General features: G+C 48.9%; 2 protein-coding genes across 13 annotated transcripts in view; both read right to left on the bottom strand.

The window, feature by feature from the left end:
* Positions 1-4,707, bottom strand: part of PRDM14 (PR/SET domain 14) — a 10,711-nt gene extending 6,004 nt beyond the window's left edge. The window contains exons 1-6 of the mRNA XM_021386405.1: positions 4,623-4,707; positions 2,607-3,446; positions 2,472-2,531; positions 2,237-2,394; positions 1,821-2,091; positions 634-836 (exon numbers count right to left, since the gene is read on the bottom strand). Of these exons, the coding sequence (XP_021242080.1) occupies positions 634-836; positions 1,821-2,091; positions 2,237-2,394; positions 2,472-2,531; positions 2,607-3,446; positions 4,623-4,707 (1,617 nt within the window). The remainder of the gene's footprint in view (positions 1-633; positions 837-1,820; positions 2,092-2,236; positions 2,395-2,471; positions 2,532-2,606; positions 3,447-4,622) is intronic.
* The window catches only part of NCOA2 (nuclear receptor coactivator 2), a 191,503-nt gene continuing 185,920 nt past the window's right edge, over positions 10,750-16,332 (bottom strand). For all 12 annotated transcript variants that reach the window (XM_021385615.1, XM_021385614.1, XM_021385611.1 and 9 more), the window contains one exon: positions 10,750-14,497. In XM_021385615.1, coding sequence (XP_021241290.1) covers positions 14,486-14,497 — 12 coding nt within the window. In that variant the 3' untranslated portion in view covers positions 10,750-14,485. The remainder of the gene's footprint in view (positions 14,498-16,332) is intronic.

Here is a 16,332-nt window from a genome sequence, read left to right on the forward strand (position 1 = left end):
GAAAGGAGGAGAGGAAAGGAGGAGAGGAAAGGAGGAGAGGAAAGGAGGAGAGGAAAGGAGGAGAGGAAAGGAGGAGAGGAAAGGAGGAGAGGAAAAAAAAGAAAGGAAAAAAAAGAAAGGAAATAAAAGAAAGGAAATAAAAGAAAGGAAATAAAGGAAAAGAAAAAAGGAGTAAAGGAGGAAGAAGGAAAGGAAAAGGGAAAGGAAGAATTACGTGATTTCGAATTGCATAATTCGTAGAATCATATTAGACTTCAAAGTTAATAGAAGCTTATTTTAAGTCAGTTACTAAATCCATAAAACGTTCTCACACTACATGCAATGTCGTTGGGTTTAGTTGTATCTATTCTCAGAAAACGGACATTGTCTCGAGGTGACCCATAAGAACAAAGGAGATGTTCGGGAGGGCACAATAGCTGTGCCCTATTGGAAGCCCCCAGCCCTTCCCAGCCTCGTTTCCCCTCCCCACGCTGCAGCAGGGTCCGGCGTTGCCGAAGCAGCGGCTCACGTCGGGCGTGCCGGTTCGGGCTCCCGGTGTCCGACAGCCTCGGCCCGGTGCAGGCAGCACTGGGAGCAGTCAGGGGCACAAAGCATTTCCTCAAAGACCCCGGGGTAACGGCGGAGACGTCTCACCTTGTGGGGCCTGTGCTTCTCGTGGACGTGCAGCACGTGGATGCGCAGCCGGTCCCTTTTCTCGAAGGAGCGGCTGCAGAGGTGGCAGGGGAATTTCCTGTCGCCCTGGTCCACGCAGCGCGTGTACTTGAGGTGTTTATCGCGGTAGTAGCGGTAGGCGAACACCTTCCCGCAGCGCTCGCACTTGAAGCTCTCCCCGGCGCCTGCACGGCAAAGCGCGGTGCCCGTCAGACCCCGGGAGGGTAATAATGTTACAAACGGATTCCGGCGTTATCATCAACCAAACTCGAGCCGCGGCCCCGAAGCAAACGGATCGCCGCCCCTCGATTCCCTTTGTGCCGGGGGAGAGAGGGGGGGGGCAGCCCCGCACCGCACCGCCCGTGTCCGCGGGCAGCGGCTGGGAAGCGCTGCCGCGGCACGGGCGGCCGCTCCCCCCGGGACACGGCCTTACGGCGGCACCGCCGCTGCCGTTCGCTTCCCGTTCCCCCCAAAAACGACCATCGATCTACGCAGCTTTTCTGTCGTTTTCAAAACGCCGTCGAGCAAACGCGCCGTTTATTCGGTTCCCTTCGGGGTTTTAAACCGTTCTTAACCACTGGACGTAGGAACAATACAGGAGACATTTCCAACGTTAACGCGACTCTCTCTGCCTCTAATTTAAGGCAGAAAAGTGACATTCCCTCCAGCCCTGAAACGAACGCAGCGCCCTATCACCTGCCACTCCAAAAAGTACCACCGCGATCCCCGCGCCCCACGGCCCGACGTTTCCCCCTCTCCCTGTCACACCCGCACCCCCTCCGGCTTTTGTCTTCGTACAACCCTTACTTCAGACCCAAGTTCGGCTGACAGCAGCGTCTCCCTTCCCTTCTGCACCCTGGGAGGACATTTCTCCCCGAATAAACCAAACCCCAAACAGGAACGCTGCAAAAAGTCCCTCCGCACCAACAGTCCGGGAAGAACGGGCGATGCTTTTCATTAGCACTGCTACGCAAAGCGGGGGTGAGGAGGGGGCAGAGGGGGAACGGCACTTCGGGCGCCAGGACCGCCGCCCCAGAGCAGCCCGGGCCGGGGCTCCCCCGCGGCCGTGTCACGCTGGTTAAGATGGGCGGTGGCGGATCCCCTTCGCTCCCCCCAGCGCGGGTCCGAGCGCGGCCCGGGGGACCCCCGAGGCGCTGCCACGTTCTCACCTTCGGGGTGCTGCGAGGGCCGCCCCGCCTCCGGCATGCCCTTCAAGCAGATGGGGATGCCCAGGAACTGCACGTAGCAGTCCCCGTACCACACCAGCAGCTCCTCCTTGGGCGCGATCTCCCGGCAGCTCTCGTAAAAAATCTGCCCCTGGCACTGCAGCGCCGTCAGGTTCTGCTCCTCGGGGAACCGGGCGCAGTTCACCAGCGACATCCAGTTGCCAGACGTGCCCTTCCCGTCGATGAAGTGGCTCAGCTGCCCGTACTCGAAGACCTGGAGGGCGGAGAGAAGAGGATCAGGGCCGAGAGCGGATCGGGACCCGGCAGAGGTCCGCTCGCGGTTACCCCACCGCCGTAACGTCATGTCCGCGGGGAGCCAAGCCGCCAGCATCACCCCGGCCCCCCCCCGCCGCGGCTACCTCCCACATCAGCGAGTTGTCGTCGTAAGTCTTGATCTCGGTGGTGTTGACCACTTTGCCTTGGAACGGGCCGAAGCGGACTCCTTTGGGGATGGGGGCGGTGCAGAACACCCCGAAGTGCCAAACGTCCCCGTAGGCCACGCGCAGCACGGCCAGCCCTGCGGGGACAGCGCGGGCTGAGCGCGGCCCGGGGCAGGGAGCGGGGCGCGGGGGCGGGCGGTGACCCTGCCCGTACCTTCAGGCAGCTGCAGCGCGTCCCCGTCGGGCGGCGGCGCCGGGGGGGAGCGGACGGCACCTGCGAAGAGGGACCGTCGTCAGCGGCTCCGAGGGGACGGGCCCCGAGCCCCGCCCGGATCCCCCGTCCCCTTACCCGGGCTGGCTGGGGGTACGCGGAGCCCCGAGATGGCGTGCAGGCCGCCGGGCAGCTGGGGGCTGCGCAGCGCCCCGTACAGCACCGCGTTCAGCTCCTCCTCGCTGAAGTGGAACCTGCGGCCCTGCCCCGCCGCCTCGAACCCCACCCCGGGCCGGACCGCCCGCTGCGGAGTGTCCGCCGGGGCCTGGGGATGGGGCGGCGGGGCCGAGGGGGGCGGCGGGAGGCCGAGGAAAGCGGGGATGCCGAAGGGGGGCAGCGGCGGGGAGGGGGGCAGCAGGCGGCCCAGCGGCTGGAAGAAGTCNGGCGGCGGGAGGCCGAGGAAAGCGGGGATGCCGAAGGGGGGCAGCGGCGGGGAGGGGGGCAGCAGGCGGCCCAGCGGCTGGAAGAAGTCGGGGGGCGCCTCCAAGTACTGCGCCGGGGGCAGGAAGGGCGGGTAGTAGGCGGCGAGCCCGGCGGGGCTCAGCCCGAGCGCGTCCGCGGCGTCCGCGGTGGGGCCCGGCTCGCCGGCCAGGGCCAGCGCCATGCCGGGAGGCCGCAGGTAGAGCGGGGTCCGAGGGGAAGGCGAGCGGTTGACGCGCCGCCCTCCTCGCCCGGCGCCGTCGGGGAGAGCGAGCCGCCGGCCCCCCGCGGCTATATGGGCCAGGGCAGGGGGCGGCCCGCACGGGGGTCGCGTGGCCCCGGGGGCGGGCGGGTGGGGGGGGCTGCCCCGACGGGAGCCCCTACCCGGGGCGGGGCCGCTGTCGGCGGAGGGGGCACCCGGCGCTGCCGGAGCCGCCCCCGGCTCTGCCCGCGCCGCCGGGCTCGCTCGGGCGCTGCTCCCTGCGGAGCGGCTTTTGGCTGTGAAGAGGCCAAAACCCGCTTCCAAAACCCAGGCGGCCCGAACACCCGGCGGCGCGCTGGATGCCGGGCTGCACAGAGGGCTCCTGCTGCTGCCAGGCCGGGCAGGTCCTCGTCTCCGCGCGGCAGTGCTCAGCGACAACTAAAGCATCGCTGCGTTAGCAACGTCGTTCTTCTGCAGAACTCAGAACACAGCGTCATACCAGGCATTCTGAAGAAAATCGGCTCTGTCCCAGCTGCAACCGGGGGAAGACACCTGAGAGGTAACAGCATGCGATCAAAAATGAATTTTTCAGAACTCATGCAGACTGCGCAGTCCTGTGTAAGGCGCTGCCTTCTTCCCACTGTAGGGACGCACCAGGAGTCACCTGGAGCCGCCGCTGACAGAGGGACTTGGGCTCCGGCTGCTGACTGCAGTTGCCACTTGCCCAAACCTCTGGGTTGGAGCCTCCGCTTAACCTTTCATTTTGAGTGTGAGCACTGAGTGCTTGCACACAACGCATTGAGGAGAGCCAGGGTGGTTCCTCACAGCTCCCGAGACCCCGAGCCTGAGCTGTGACACATGTGGGACTAATTCCCCTACCTACAGCTACGTTCTCCGTCCTGATTTCTGTTTGCAAGGCAGAAGAAGCCGACACACCAGCAACAGCCAATAATCACACAAGTTTAGGGAGGAGGCAGGAATGCAGCCCTCTGATGCTTTCTCGAAGCAGTCTCTCATTCTGTATGGCTGTATGGATTTTTTGGCTTTTCATCATTTTCCCCTTTCTCTCTTGTTCCAGACCTCTATCTGTGGGGCCAAAGTGATGCTGTATTGCTTTAGGAAACAGCTTCAGGTGGGCAGCATCGATAGTATAAAAGCAGTGCCATGGTTAGCTGGGGCCTTTGAGTGCTGATTGCAGAAAGAACTTTGCTTTCTCCGTAGAAATGAAACGCTGCCAGGAGAAGAAAAAGACACATACCACTGTTGGGACCACTTTGCAGTTAATGCCCAGTGACCCACATTCCCCTATAGGATGAATGGTTTTATGGCTTAGAATGGAGCCCAGCGCGCATCTGTCTGCCCTGCTTAGAGAATGGAGAGGAGACAGCTTCGGGACACAGGGTGGGACTGCAGCACAGTGCCTGCTCAGCATCCCCACCTTGCACGCTCCCACCTGAGCCCTTCTGTCTCACCATTCATTTGTAACCCGGGGATGTGGCCCAAAGACTTGAGCTGAGAACAGGTCACAGCTTCGGGCCGTGCCATCCCTTCATCCATGCTCACCCTTTGTGCTTCAGCTGATGATTTTTACGTGGTTTAGTAATTCCTTATTGGCTTTAGCAGCTGAGCAGTAATTATTTATCACAGCACTCCTCCTGGACTCATTGTTGTGCTCCTGCTCTAATTCTCAGGGTATTTGCTTTACTCCTCTGAGCGTTATTCTTTCAGTTCCAGTTTCCAGTTTCCTACAACATAGTTTTACACAACACAGAAGCAATTTTACTATTACACAGACAACCACCTCAGTTAAGAAGAAAATAATCATGGAATTACTAAGGCTGGAAAAGACCTCTAAGGTCTCCAAATCCAACCGTCAGCCCATTCCCACCATGCCCACTGACCACATCCACACAGTTCTTGAACACCTCCAGGGACAGTGACTCCACTACCTCCCTGCGCAGCCTGTTTCAATGCCTCACCGCTCTTTCTGAGAATAAATTTTTCCTAATGTCCAACCTGACCCTCCCCTGGCTCAACTTAAGGCCGTTCCCTCTCATCCCATGGTAACCCATTTTACTGTTGGCTTGAGATATTTTCAAACCATTCGCCAGTGCTTTGTAACCAACCCGACCATCTAAAAGGCTTTTTTTTCCTTCAGCTACCTTACATAAAATCTACCAAAGCCTACGTGAGGCTGTGGGTTGTGCGTTTGTCGATGCTGATCAAAGTACGTTCACCCAGCTCAGCTCTGCTGTGACAGGTGACACACTCCATGTTGTATCTGAAGCGGTGTGACCCTTCTGCACCGGGAAGCGTGGGCCCAGTCAAGCAGACCCCAGCATTTTACTGCAGTATTTGCAGTGGCCTGTAGCCAAGGGGGTCCCTTCAGCATGGCTCCCTGGTATGCCTTCATGCAGGTCTGTGCCTGGTTTCAAGGAGTGACAGACGTCAGTGGTGGGTTCATGTCTACTGTGTCCAGTTTTGGGCCCCTCACTGCAAGAAAGACATTGAGGCCCTGGAGCGTGTTCAGAGGAGGGAGACGAAGCTGGTGAGGGGTCTGGAGCACAGGCCTTATGAGGAGCAGCTGGGGGAGCTGGAATTGTTCAGTCTGGAGAAGAGGAGGCTCAGGGGAGACCTCATAGCTCTCTATAACTACCTGAAGGGAGGTTGTAGTGAGCTGGGGGTCAGCCTCTTCTCTCTTGTAACTAGTGACAGGACGAGGGGGAATGGCCTCAAGTTGCACCAGGGGAGATTTAGGCTGGACATTAGGAAACACTACTTTTCTGAAAGACTGGTCAGGCGCTGGAATGGGCTGCCCAGGGAGGTGGTTGAGTCACCGTCTCTGGAGGTGTTCAACAAACGTTTAGATATAGTGTTGAGAGACATGGTTTAGTGGGGTTATTGGTGGTAGGTAGATGGTTGGACTGGATGATCTTGTAGGTCTTTTCCAACCTTGCTAATTCTATGATTCTATGATTCTATGTCGGGCTTCTTTCAGCTCCGTGTGGAAAGTCCTTACACATTTTGTTGCTGATTGATTAACAGTATTTTAGATGAGCATCGTCTGCCAGTGGCAAGATGCCTGCGCAGGAGATGAAGGTTCAGTGTGCTCCACTAGCATGGGCCTACCCATGAAGATGGACATCTTTGGCCATTTGGGGCCCAAATCTTTGCGAATTTGGTTTTCAAATTGGAGCTTTCCTCTCTATAGCCCCACTGGGTTGGGAATGGTAGGTGCAGAAAGAATTCTGTCTTATTTGTGGAGATTTTCTGCATCACTTTTCCAGTAAAGTGAGTTTCCCTCTCCCTCTCTGGTATCAAGAGATACCAAATTGAGGGATTAACTCCTTTTAGAGTTTTTTTCACAACTGTTGCTGCATCTGCATGTTTACAAAGATGTGCCTGTACCTGTCCCGCAAATCCATCTAAAACGACAAGCATGCTCTCAAACATGATAGCATCTGCCCAGCTCAGAGCATGCAGCTTTTCTGTCTGCTCCTGCTGTCCTGAGTTATTGTGTTGAAAAAGTGTCCTAACAATATGAAGATTCAGGAATTACAACAGTGCTTAACTTGCAAGCTTGTATTCTTTGCACCTTAATTTCTGAAAACAAACAAACAAACCAGCCCCTCCTTGATCATCAAATGATAGAATTATTTAATTCAAAATGTGAATAAATTATAAAAATCCTAAATATGTGTGGACCATAAACTTAAAAGGAAATAACATATTAAAGTGCTTTACTATTCCTTCTCTGGCACTAGCTGTATCGTCAGATATAGCAGCATTTCAATGATGTAGTCTTCAGCTCAGTGACTTCAGTAAAGCGTTCCCTTGCCCCATTCCAAAATAACGTTGAGAACAAATAACTGAAAAATAATCACACAAGGATATTCTGGAAGAAGCCAACCCTGTTGCATGGCTTCAATCAACCCCCCGCCAGGGTACACTCATCTCTGTCAGTTGAGGCCATTCCTTTGCAGCTCTGCACTTCCACAACTCCCTGATCACTCACAGATTCTGAAGTCTGAACTGTAGAGAGCTCAGCCTCAGCCTGATTCTCTCAGGTTTCCTCCTGACTTGCAGGCCGTGCCATTTATCCATGTGATAGCTGGAAGTGATCTGCTACTTACATGAGACATTGTATGTGTTCTGGTGAACTTCTCTTTTCATCCTACAGTTACAATTTGCGGCAGTAGGCTTGCACCTTGAGACTCTTACACCTTCTAATGTTCTGTAAACAATTTTTCCCTTTTCTTTTTCTTCCCCAATCCAGTTGCTCCAAACAGTCGGAGCACTGCCTAGCACAGGTCCATTTGGGTTGCCCACATTGCACTCTACAAGCTTGGTTACAAATGACATTAACACCTGTGCCCCATCCCATGACTGCATACACATAACTTCAGGAATACTCACACCTCGACAGGCTCCTGCTGGCTACAGAGCTGCTGAAGGTTCTTCAGAGTGGTTACCTCCAGCAGCTCTGGCCCAGGGCCCTCCTGCCTGGCTGCTGGAGCCCAGCCCGCTGTCCTGGGGTCTCTGCCCCGGCTGCTGGAGCCCAGCCTGCTGTCCTGGGGTCTCTGCCCTGGCTGAGGGATGCACAAAACACAACACCCGCACACATCCCACAGATATTCCACATTTCAGTTGTATTCCAGTGTACCTTTGCAAGATTTTAGGCAAAATGCAAACCGCATTCTGTTCCAGCTGCGCCCAAGTGCCCTTAAGATGCTTCACTTGACCTTTCCATATTTTATGGCAGGTCTCTCAGACTTCTGGCTTGGGGTCCTGTTCTTCTTTTGGAGGTCTCGTCCTATAAAAAAAATACACGCCACTGAAATTGGGGTGCCTTAGGTCCTCTGGACACCAAGGTGTTCCTTAAGGGCATTAGTTCATCAGGATCAAAGGTACCTTTTTGAGGAATTGTTTCGAGCGATCATTTTGTTGGTCCAAAATTCCATTTATCTCAGTACCTGCAGGCACTGGGGGAATACAGCATAATACAGATAACACTGCGCTGTTTCCTTTGGGAGTAGGGGAGCTCCCTTTTATTGCCTGGTTTCAGTGTTCATTCATTTGGGTGCACAAAGGCAAGTCCGAAGAAGTCTATGTCACTGGGATTCTCAGTGAGAGTTGCTGAGGTATTTGTGACTAAGGGACAGGATGAGATTTTATCCCCTCAGAGTAATTAGCCATGCTTTTTTCAACTCACCGGTGACTTTCCAGAACCACAGACCAAAGGGAAGGAGGCAAGACACATGAGGGGTCCTCTGGGTCACAAATCCAGCCTGAGCCCACCGTGCTGGCTGAGGTTGGGGCCGTTAGCACTGACAGGTGCCAAAGGAGGCTCACGTTGGAATCACACAAGGAACGTGGTGTCGGGCACACAGAGGTCTCACACCAACACTGCCATTGGCAGTGGACAGCTGAGGGATGTCCCAAGAGCCTGGCCCTAAGTGGCAGCAGATCTCAAAGCTCAGTTCTCAAGGGCTGCCACTCACCCAGGTTCATTCATACCGACCTTTCCTGACCTAGCTCTCCCCTAAGGACTTACACAATTGTCATCACTCTTTCTCTTTTACCCAGCAGCTGGGCTCTGGACTGCCCTTTATCAGAAGCTGGGATTCAGCAGTACCTGCAAAACCAGAAGATGGCCCCAGTAGGGACTTCAAATGGTCCCATACCTTTCTGAGCAGAACCGATGGGTTTTGACAGGGAGCAGCCTGCACTCTTGCTAGGCACAGCAGCAGATGCTGCTGCGGCAGGGACAGAACTGTGATTTAGATCAGGTCAGAGCAGCGGCACTTTGTTGCTATAGCTGGAGGAGACAGCACAGAGCAGCAGTGACAGCCTCTACTGGTGGGAGCTGCGTTCCTGCAAGGCAGATACGGCTCATATACACTTAGCAATGCTATGCCAAAGCCTAACAGGAATCAAGTTTTATGAGTCTGTCACACACACAAGGCTGTGCAACTGCTCATGGGCTGTCTGTATTCTGCTTTCTTCAGCTCAAGAATTAATTCATCATGATTACTGTTCCAGGACATCATCTAAAGGCTGCCAAGAAGCTCACCTGGGCCGTGGGGTTTCTGCTTCCACATTTTGTGACCCACTAGGCCAAGACAGAGGGCAGACACCCCAGGCTCCCGTCTTCCTTCTCATAGTGTGTTGCCAAGCGGTGTTTGTTCTGCACAGTGAGACATGCAGCCTCCCCCCCATCTGGGATAAAACAAGTGGAGAACCAGAAGCAGTGATCAACAAGCTTGGGAATAACACAAAACCCCTGACCATCCCTGTTCTGTCCTGAAAAGTCTCATCTGCAAGATTCATACAGGTTACCTAGATAACGATCTTCAAAAGGCAGCATCACATCTCTTCTCATGATGTTGAGTTAGAGTAACTTGGGAGGCTCTTGGCAGCTCACTGTATATACAGACTGATGCAAGGAGTTCTAGCTGAAACTGCTGTCATTTCTTTTTAATATTAATAACTTAGAAGGGGTAATCACACCCACCCTTAGAAATATTTCCAATAGGAAACATTTTCCTCCTCCTTTTTGCAAGTGTTTTCTCTAGCACCTGTTTGTGACCTCACTTTTGAAAGAAGCATCCTCCTTCCCCAGTTTCCTTAATATGTCAGCGCTTTCCATAGTCAAAATATCACCACCATTTCACTGAAGCCAAGCCGAGAACTGCAAGACAGGCCCTGCTATTTTCATAGAATGGTTTGGATTGGAAGGGACCTTTTAAGATCAACTAGTTCCAACCCCCTGCTACAGGCAGGGACACCTCCCTCTAGACCAGGTTGCTTATAGCCCCACCCAGCCTGGCCTTTAACACTTCCAGGGAGGGGGCACCCACAACCCCACTGGGTAACATGTTCCAGTGTCTCACCACCCTCACAGTAAAGAATTCCTTCCTAAGATCTAGTCTAAATCTACTCTCTTCCATTCTAAAGCTATTTCCCTTCATCCTGTCGCTACCTGCCCTTATAAGAAGTCCTTATAAAAATATTTTGGTAGAATGGTAAAATGTTTTATTGGAATGGTGAAAGGATGACACTGTTTGGAAGTCTTCAAAATAACAATTATTTTAGCTTCTAACACTTTTGACATAAATGTCTGTTCTCCTTCATTCATTTCCTAGACAGCAGCAGATGGTTCTTGTGAACAGCCATTCCTGCAGCTGCTTTTATCCTTTTCAAATAAACTCTCCACACATTTCCGACCTCCTTAAAACAACCATGTGCCGTTAACAAGGAGAACCAGCCCCTGACTACACTCAGTCCTTCTTTGTGCCGTTTGAGATCTGCCTCTGCTCAAACCATCATGAAAGATGCCCCTTTAGGGTCGTGATACAGGAAAGTACTTGTCGAGATCTGTTTTCACACTAAGCTACACAGTGAACGTTTTCAACAAATACAGAATTATTAAAAGAAAATATTCTGAGTAATTACTGGTTGGAATACATAAAACATCCTTCAACAGAGAAAGACTGCCGTGCTTGTTAAAAGTGCAGACTACTCGATCCTGCAGTGCTCTAGTACTGCCTCCTACACCCCGTTAAGAGTAAATGAAGACACAACAGAAACACGTCGAAATCTCTAAAGCCATGTAAAACCCGAAGGCATTAAAATTTATTAAATGATGCAATAACAACAGAATTCTTTATTTACAATAGCATTATTTAACATCAAATAAGCAAATAGCATTGGCAAAGCAATATTAACTTGCATAAATGTATTTAAAATTTCTCTGAATATATCTACCTTTGCATAAACTGCTCACACTAGAAATACAAACATCAATGCAGGTGAACAAAGTGATGTTCAGAGTTAACTCCGCTTTGAAAATAAATCACAACCTGAAACACTGTAAGCTTTCTCCTGAAGAACCATAGTTTATATATTGCTTAATTTTACCCTTGTATAATCTTTTCATATACACACATCTCAGATGCAACTTCATGATGAACTGTACAAATAAAACCCACAAATGACATAAAGGGAGAAATCAAATGACAGTAAATGTTTGAAGAAACGTGTCCATCATCTCTATTGAACAACATAAAGATTAAGTGATGATGCACTTATTCCAAAATTGTACACAATTCACTATACAAATATAATACATCAGACAGCTATGTAGGAATATACAATACTTAAAAACAGATCTAAGGCATTATGCTAGATTTTAGCATTTTGAGGTTCTTGCACATAGCTTTTACCTGTAGTAAGAAACTTAAAAGATTTTGTTTTAGTCTACAAAGAAACACCAGGGAGAAAATTCTAATTAAAATCAAAGCCACTACAGTAAATTTTCTTTTGTGCAGAGAATGCTTTTGCTCTTAGGCAGCATACTACCATACAAATACTAGAAAACTTTTAAATTCACACCAACAATTAATGGCTTAAGTTGCATTTCAAAACTGATTGTGTATCTTTGGGTTCCGCGAGTGGAGCTGTGCCACCCATTTCATCTGCTAAGCCCATATGAATTCCGTTTTTCAATAAAGATTAAAAAATGTATTGTATAAACTGCAAAAACATTGCTTTCAATTAATAGGCCCAAAGGGATACCGGTGTGGGACAATATTTTCAAGATTGAGTACAAATTAATTCATTGTAGCAAAACAGCTCACTTCACTTTTTAAACTTACCACATTACATGAACACTTAACCAGGTCGTATGACCGTGTATATATGCTTATTTTTCACATTATGCGCCTTTCACATTTAGTAATGTAAGTAGAACACTGATTACTTGTTCCGTTAAACAAAATCCTAGTACTTTCTCCGACAAATTTACTGTATACACGATGAAAAATACTGATAATGAAGGGAACTGATTTGGCTTTTTTGTTTCTATAGTGATCAATATGATCAGAAGATTCCTTCACTCACTTTTCTTTTTCTTTAGTCAGAAGACAACAAAGTCACAATGAACCCAAACGGAGCCAAAGGGATAGGTACAACCTCCTTCCTTTCAAAATGGCAATGGATGATGGAGCATCACAATCACTATCGATGAGAGGGCTTTGCAGGTCTGTCACGAAACGGGACAAATTTCCACTTGTCCACTGTGAAAAAGAATAATCTATCTGAAGAGGTTACGGTTCACAATTGAAAAAGAATGCAATGCAATTATTTTAAAACTCGTCTGCGCTTTGTGTTGCATGAAGTTGATTCATTCAGACTTAGACATTCCTCGTACAAATAACAACTTGTCAGATACATAACGCACGTTTAACACAAATGTTGGTGTAACAATGAGGCTGTGGATCTCAGGGCTGACGGCTAGTTTGGCTTTCCGTCAGAACACAGAAGGATGGTTCAGCTGGCCCAATATTCTTTCTGAGTATGACACCAAAATGGTGATTGCTGACAAGCGTTGTTTGCCCAGAATCATGGCACTGCCCTCCTTAGAAAACGACAGCACCGTAACGTTTCCTTGACGTTCATATTAAGGAAACAACCTATTTCAAACCTTCTAGAGAAACAACCTATTTCAAACCACCTTTATCATATTTCCCTCAGCCTCAATACGGAATAACGTCTATTTTCACACCCACCTGAAAAATAAAACAAAATGGATTAAACGGCAACAGAACAAACCTTTTACTCCCAAAAGGCATAGCTGATGAGACATTATAAAATGCCTTGCATTTTACATGACATCAAAAAACTTGCACTCAGGTTAGAAAGTTTGCGGGCAAGGGGGTAGGGGAAAGAAAACAGAGGTCAAAAACATCAATTTCTCAATATTTCCAGTCCTCAGAAACTGATGTCGGCTTAGTAAAAGATTATTCCAACCACAGTGGGCAAGAAAAACAACAACACCCTAACAGTGGCCTGCTTAGTAACAGTTAGTTTGTCTAAGATTTGTTACGAAAGAATATAAACATACAAAAATCAAGAATCGGTTCCTACAGTGGCTGCATATAATATAGGTTAGATAAATGACATTATGAGCAGAATCACAAGGTTTAGAAAATGAGAAGTCTCAAGCCTACAAATTAGGGCTAATCAAGGCATTGTGATTCTTTACAAAACACTTTTCCAGGAGACACACACGGCTAAGAAGATATCTAATTTAATACTGAAGTACCTCATTTGGAATCAACTTCACAACATGTATATCTCACAAAAATTATACAAGTAAAACACTTAAGTTTTCAACTTAAATTATTGCTCGTTTACATATAAACTGGATTTTATGTACCCTACAAAACGTCCTCATAGTCCACACCGCTTTAAAATAACCAGAAACACACGATAGTGGTGAAGTCTGTAGTGATATCTGCGACCGGTATTACATGAATCGTTATTCCCCCGGCTGAGGGGATGGGAACCAGAAATGATCATGCCTCAAAGCAGGTATCTTTAGCTCTTTGATACTATGCACCAATTCTGCCACTACCATAATCAGTACATGCATTATCATTGAACGTCGCTGCTCAGCAACCCTAACTTGCCGTCCAGATTGCTGGAAACACACCTACGGAAATAGAGGGGGTAACTTGTTTTTTCATTGTTAGAAGGAAGAGGAAGATGACAGAGAGCCACTTAAAAAATCAGGATTTGCTGATCGTTAGGAATTTAATTAAATAAGAATGTAGCAAACGTGTCTTTTTGGACTCATGACTTTGCATTAAAAGTGTTACTAAAAAACCCAACCGAAGCGCCCCTTATCAACAGCCCTCTCACAGGATAGTTTTCATCCCTCACACAGCTCTATCCCATCCGGAATTGCTCGGTGCAGTTTTCTCCATCGGTCCGTCCTCTCCGACGTGCCGGCAGCGGGAGGGGCCCTCGGAGGCCTGCGTGCACCGGGCACCGTGTCCCGACTCTCCTCGCGCACTCGCCGCCCCAAAACGCAGGCCTTAGTCTAAAACACCAGTATTCAGACAGAACGGAATCCTTTGCACCAGAATGAGTAAGCCAGGGAAAACAAAGCCAAAAACCAAGGTCTAGAACTAAACAGAAACAGAACAAGAGCATGGTTGTTTTTTCCTTAAATACATACATTTAAATACATTCAATCCGACATGGTTTATGAAAACTGCCTGTCAACATTTACTTCGCAGGAGAGATCTAAGTTGCACTAAGGTGAATGCAGTGAACAGACTGAGCAATGTCTGTACGCTATAGCCTCAGACTGTCGAAGAGGAGGCTGCTTCCGGCGACGAGGCCCCGCAGAGGGCAGGGCTGGGCCCAGTGGCACTGGGTGCCGGCGTGGCTGCGGCGCGACAAATGGGTGCAGCTCCTCCAACCGGGAGGGGTGTGGGGCCGGGCGCCCGCTCAGCTGGAGAAAGGAGCAACCACACCGCCCTCAGGGTCAGCAGTATTTCTGCAAAATACAGAGACGGAGAAATGGAGGCTTAATTGTGTTCTTAGCTTCTGAACTCCTTCCAATTACTGCAGATACTGCAACAACCTGGCATCATCTGCCGCTTGTAGACTCTGCATAAATGCACGGCAACGGGGTTTTAGATAAGCCTCATACCTGGAATATCTATAAAATGCCTCTGAGTTACAGATGCACACTTTCAAAAGCAACAGCTGTCCTGACTCAATTTCTCCATCAAAAATCATAATGAAAAAGGGGAATAAGGATGTAATAGAAAAGCTTCAACTACCAACCCCCAGAGATGCTCTTTACTTCATGCTTATTGCAGTGTCCTTACACAGAGTACAAGCTGGTTTCAACTGAGTTGATTATCTCATACTTTCTTCTTATTATTATTACTTTTTTAAAGCCTCAGGATGTGGTTTTCATGGTCGTTTTAAGACCGTCCCTTCCAGTGACTGCAACCTGTGCCCCTCTGCAAACTCCTGCTCCGTGTGGCTTTGAGGTCAGGCAGGTCAGAGAGCTAATCCAGCTGGAAACTACATTTTTTTTTTCCTCCCAGGGGCTGTTTTCCACTCGTACCCAGTGGTTCCTCACTGGACAGCCTCCTGCTGTGCAGGAGGCGGGACTCATTGCTCAGGGATGGCATCAGCAGCTTCTCTGCCAGCCCATGTGAATACCACTTGCCCATCTTCTGGAAGCTATCTACATGGTCCTTTAGACTTTACCATCCTTTTCTTTGCAATCACAGAAGGGCTGGAAATGCACTTTCACTGTCAAGCAAAGCCACTGTGGGAAAGCATCTCACAGATTGAGAAAGCAACGCCCTAGGTTTTGTACCTACAGTGGACATTTGGCAAATAGTATCTCTGCAGAGATGCTCACTAAATTCTTCCACTGTACTAGTGATCTGAATAAAAATGCTCCTTACTGTTTTAAAAATTATTATTATATTTCTATGCTAACAAAAATCTTTTTCAGAAGGTGATCAAATATATAAAGGAGGGAGTAATACAAAGAAGGCACGAGTCTATCTCTAGAGAAATTTTTTCCCTCTCTTTGGTTTAGATATAGCAAAAGCAAGGAGGACTTGAAAGAAACTGGCAGGTTATTATTCCCAGGTTGATAATGAAAGTGGGAAAAGTTACTAAGAATTACTTCCATACTGATTCATACAACTCTAACACTAAAAAAAATTCTAAAAGTTTACAAAGAAGCAATCTGAAAAATGCAAAGCTTACACAGCATGCTCCAGATGTTCACTTCTAAATAAGAGCAGGTTCAAAATTTTCTTTGACACAGTGAAATTAATAAAAAGAAGTTTGTTTCAATAGTCACAAAATAAAAACTTCTGAAGTATTTCAGTTGCAACTATACTCAGCTTTTCAAACGAAGGGTACTTTGCACCTTGAAAGACAGAAAATTCTGCTTTCTAATTAGTTTAAAAAACAGCCTCTTGGTTAAATATTAGTATCGTTCTTGCATGTCCTAAAAACTCTAAAAATTTTATCCCTAACATGTTAAAACAAAGGGAAGCAGTATTAAGGACATAGAGTAGAACAGTAAACACTGAGATTTGACATCCATAGTTAGAGGGATTTCAGCAATACCATGGCATTTCCTGGCTACTCAGCTCTAATCAGAACGGATCCCTTTAAGTAATCCAGTTGTTGAGAACAAATTTATGAAACAATGGAAAAACCCCCTCCAGTCTACCTGATGAGTTCCTCAGTTTCTCATTTGTCAGATTAATTTCTAGGTTTTTGTATGTTAATGCCACAACTGTCAAGGGATGAAGCCCATTAATCCTCTCTTCAGCTTTCTAATTACACAGC

Source organism: Numida meleagris, chromosome 2 (assembly GCF_002078875.1).
Source record: "Numida meleagris isolate 19003 breed g44 Domestic line chromosome 2, NumMel1.0, whole genome shotgun sequence".
Lineage (NCBI taxonomy): Eukaryota > Metazoa > Chordata > Aves > Galliformes > Numididae > Numida > Numida meleagris.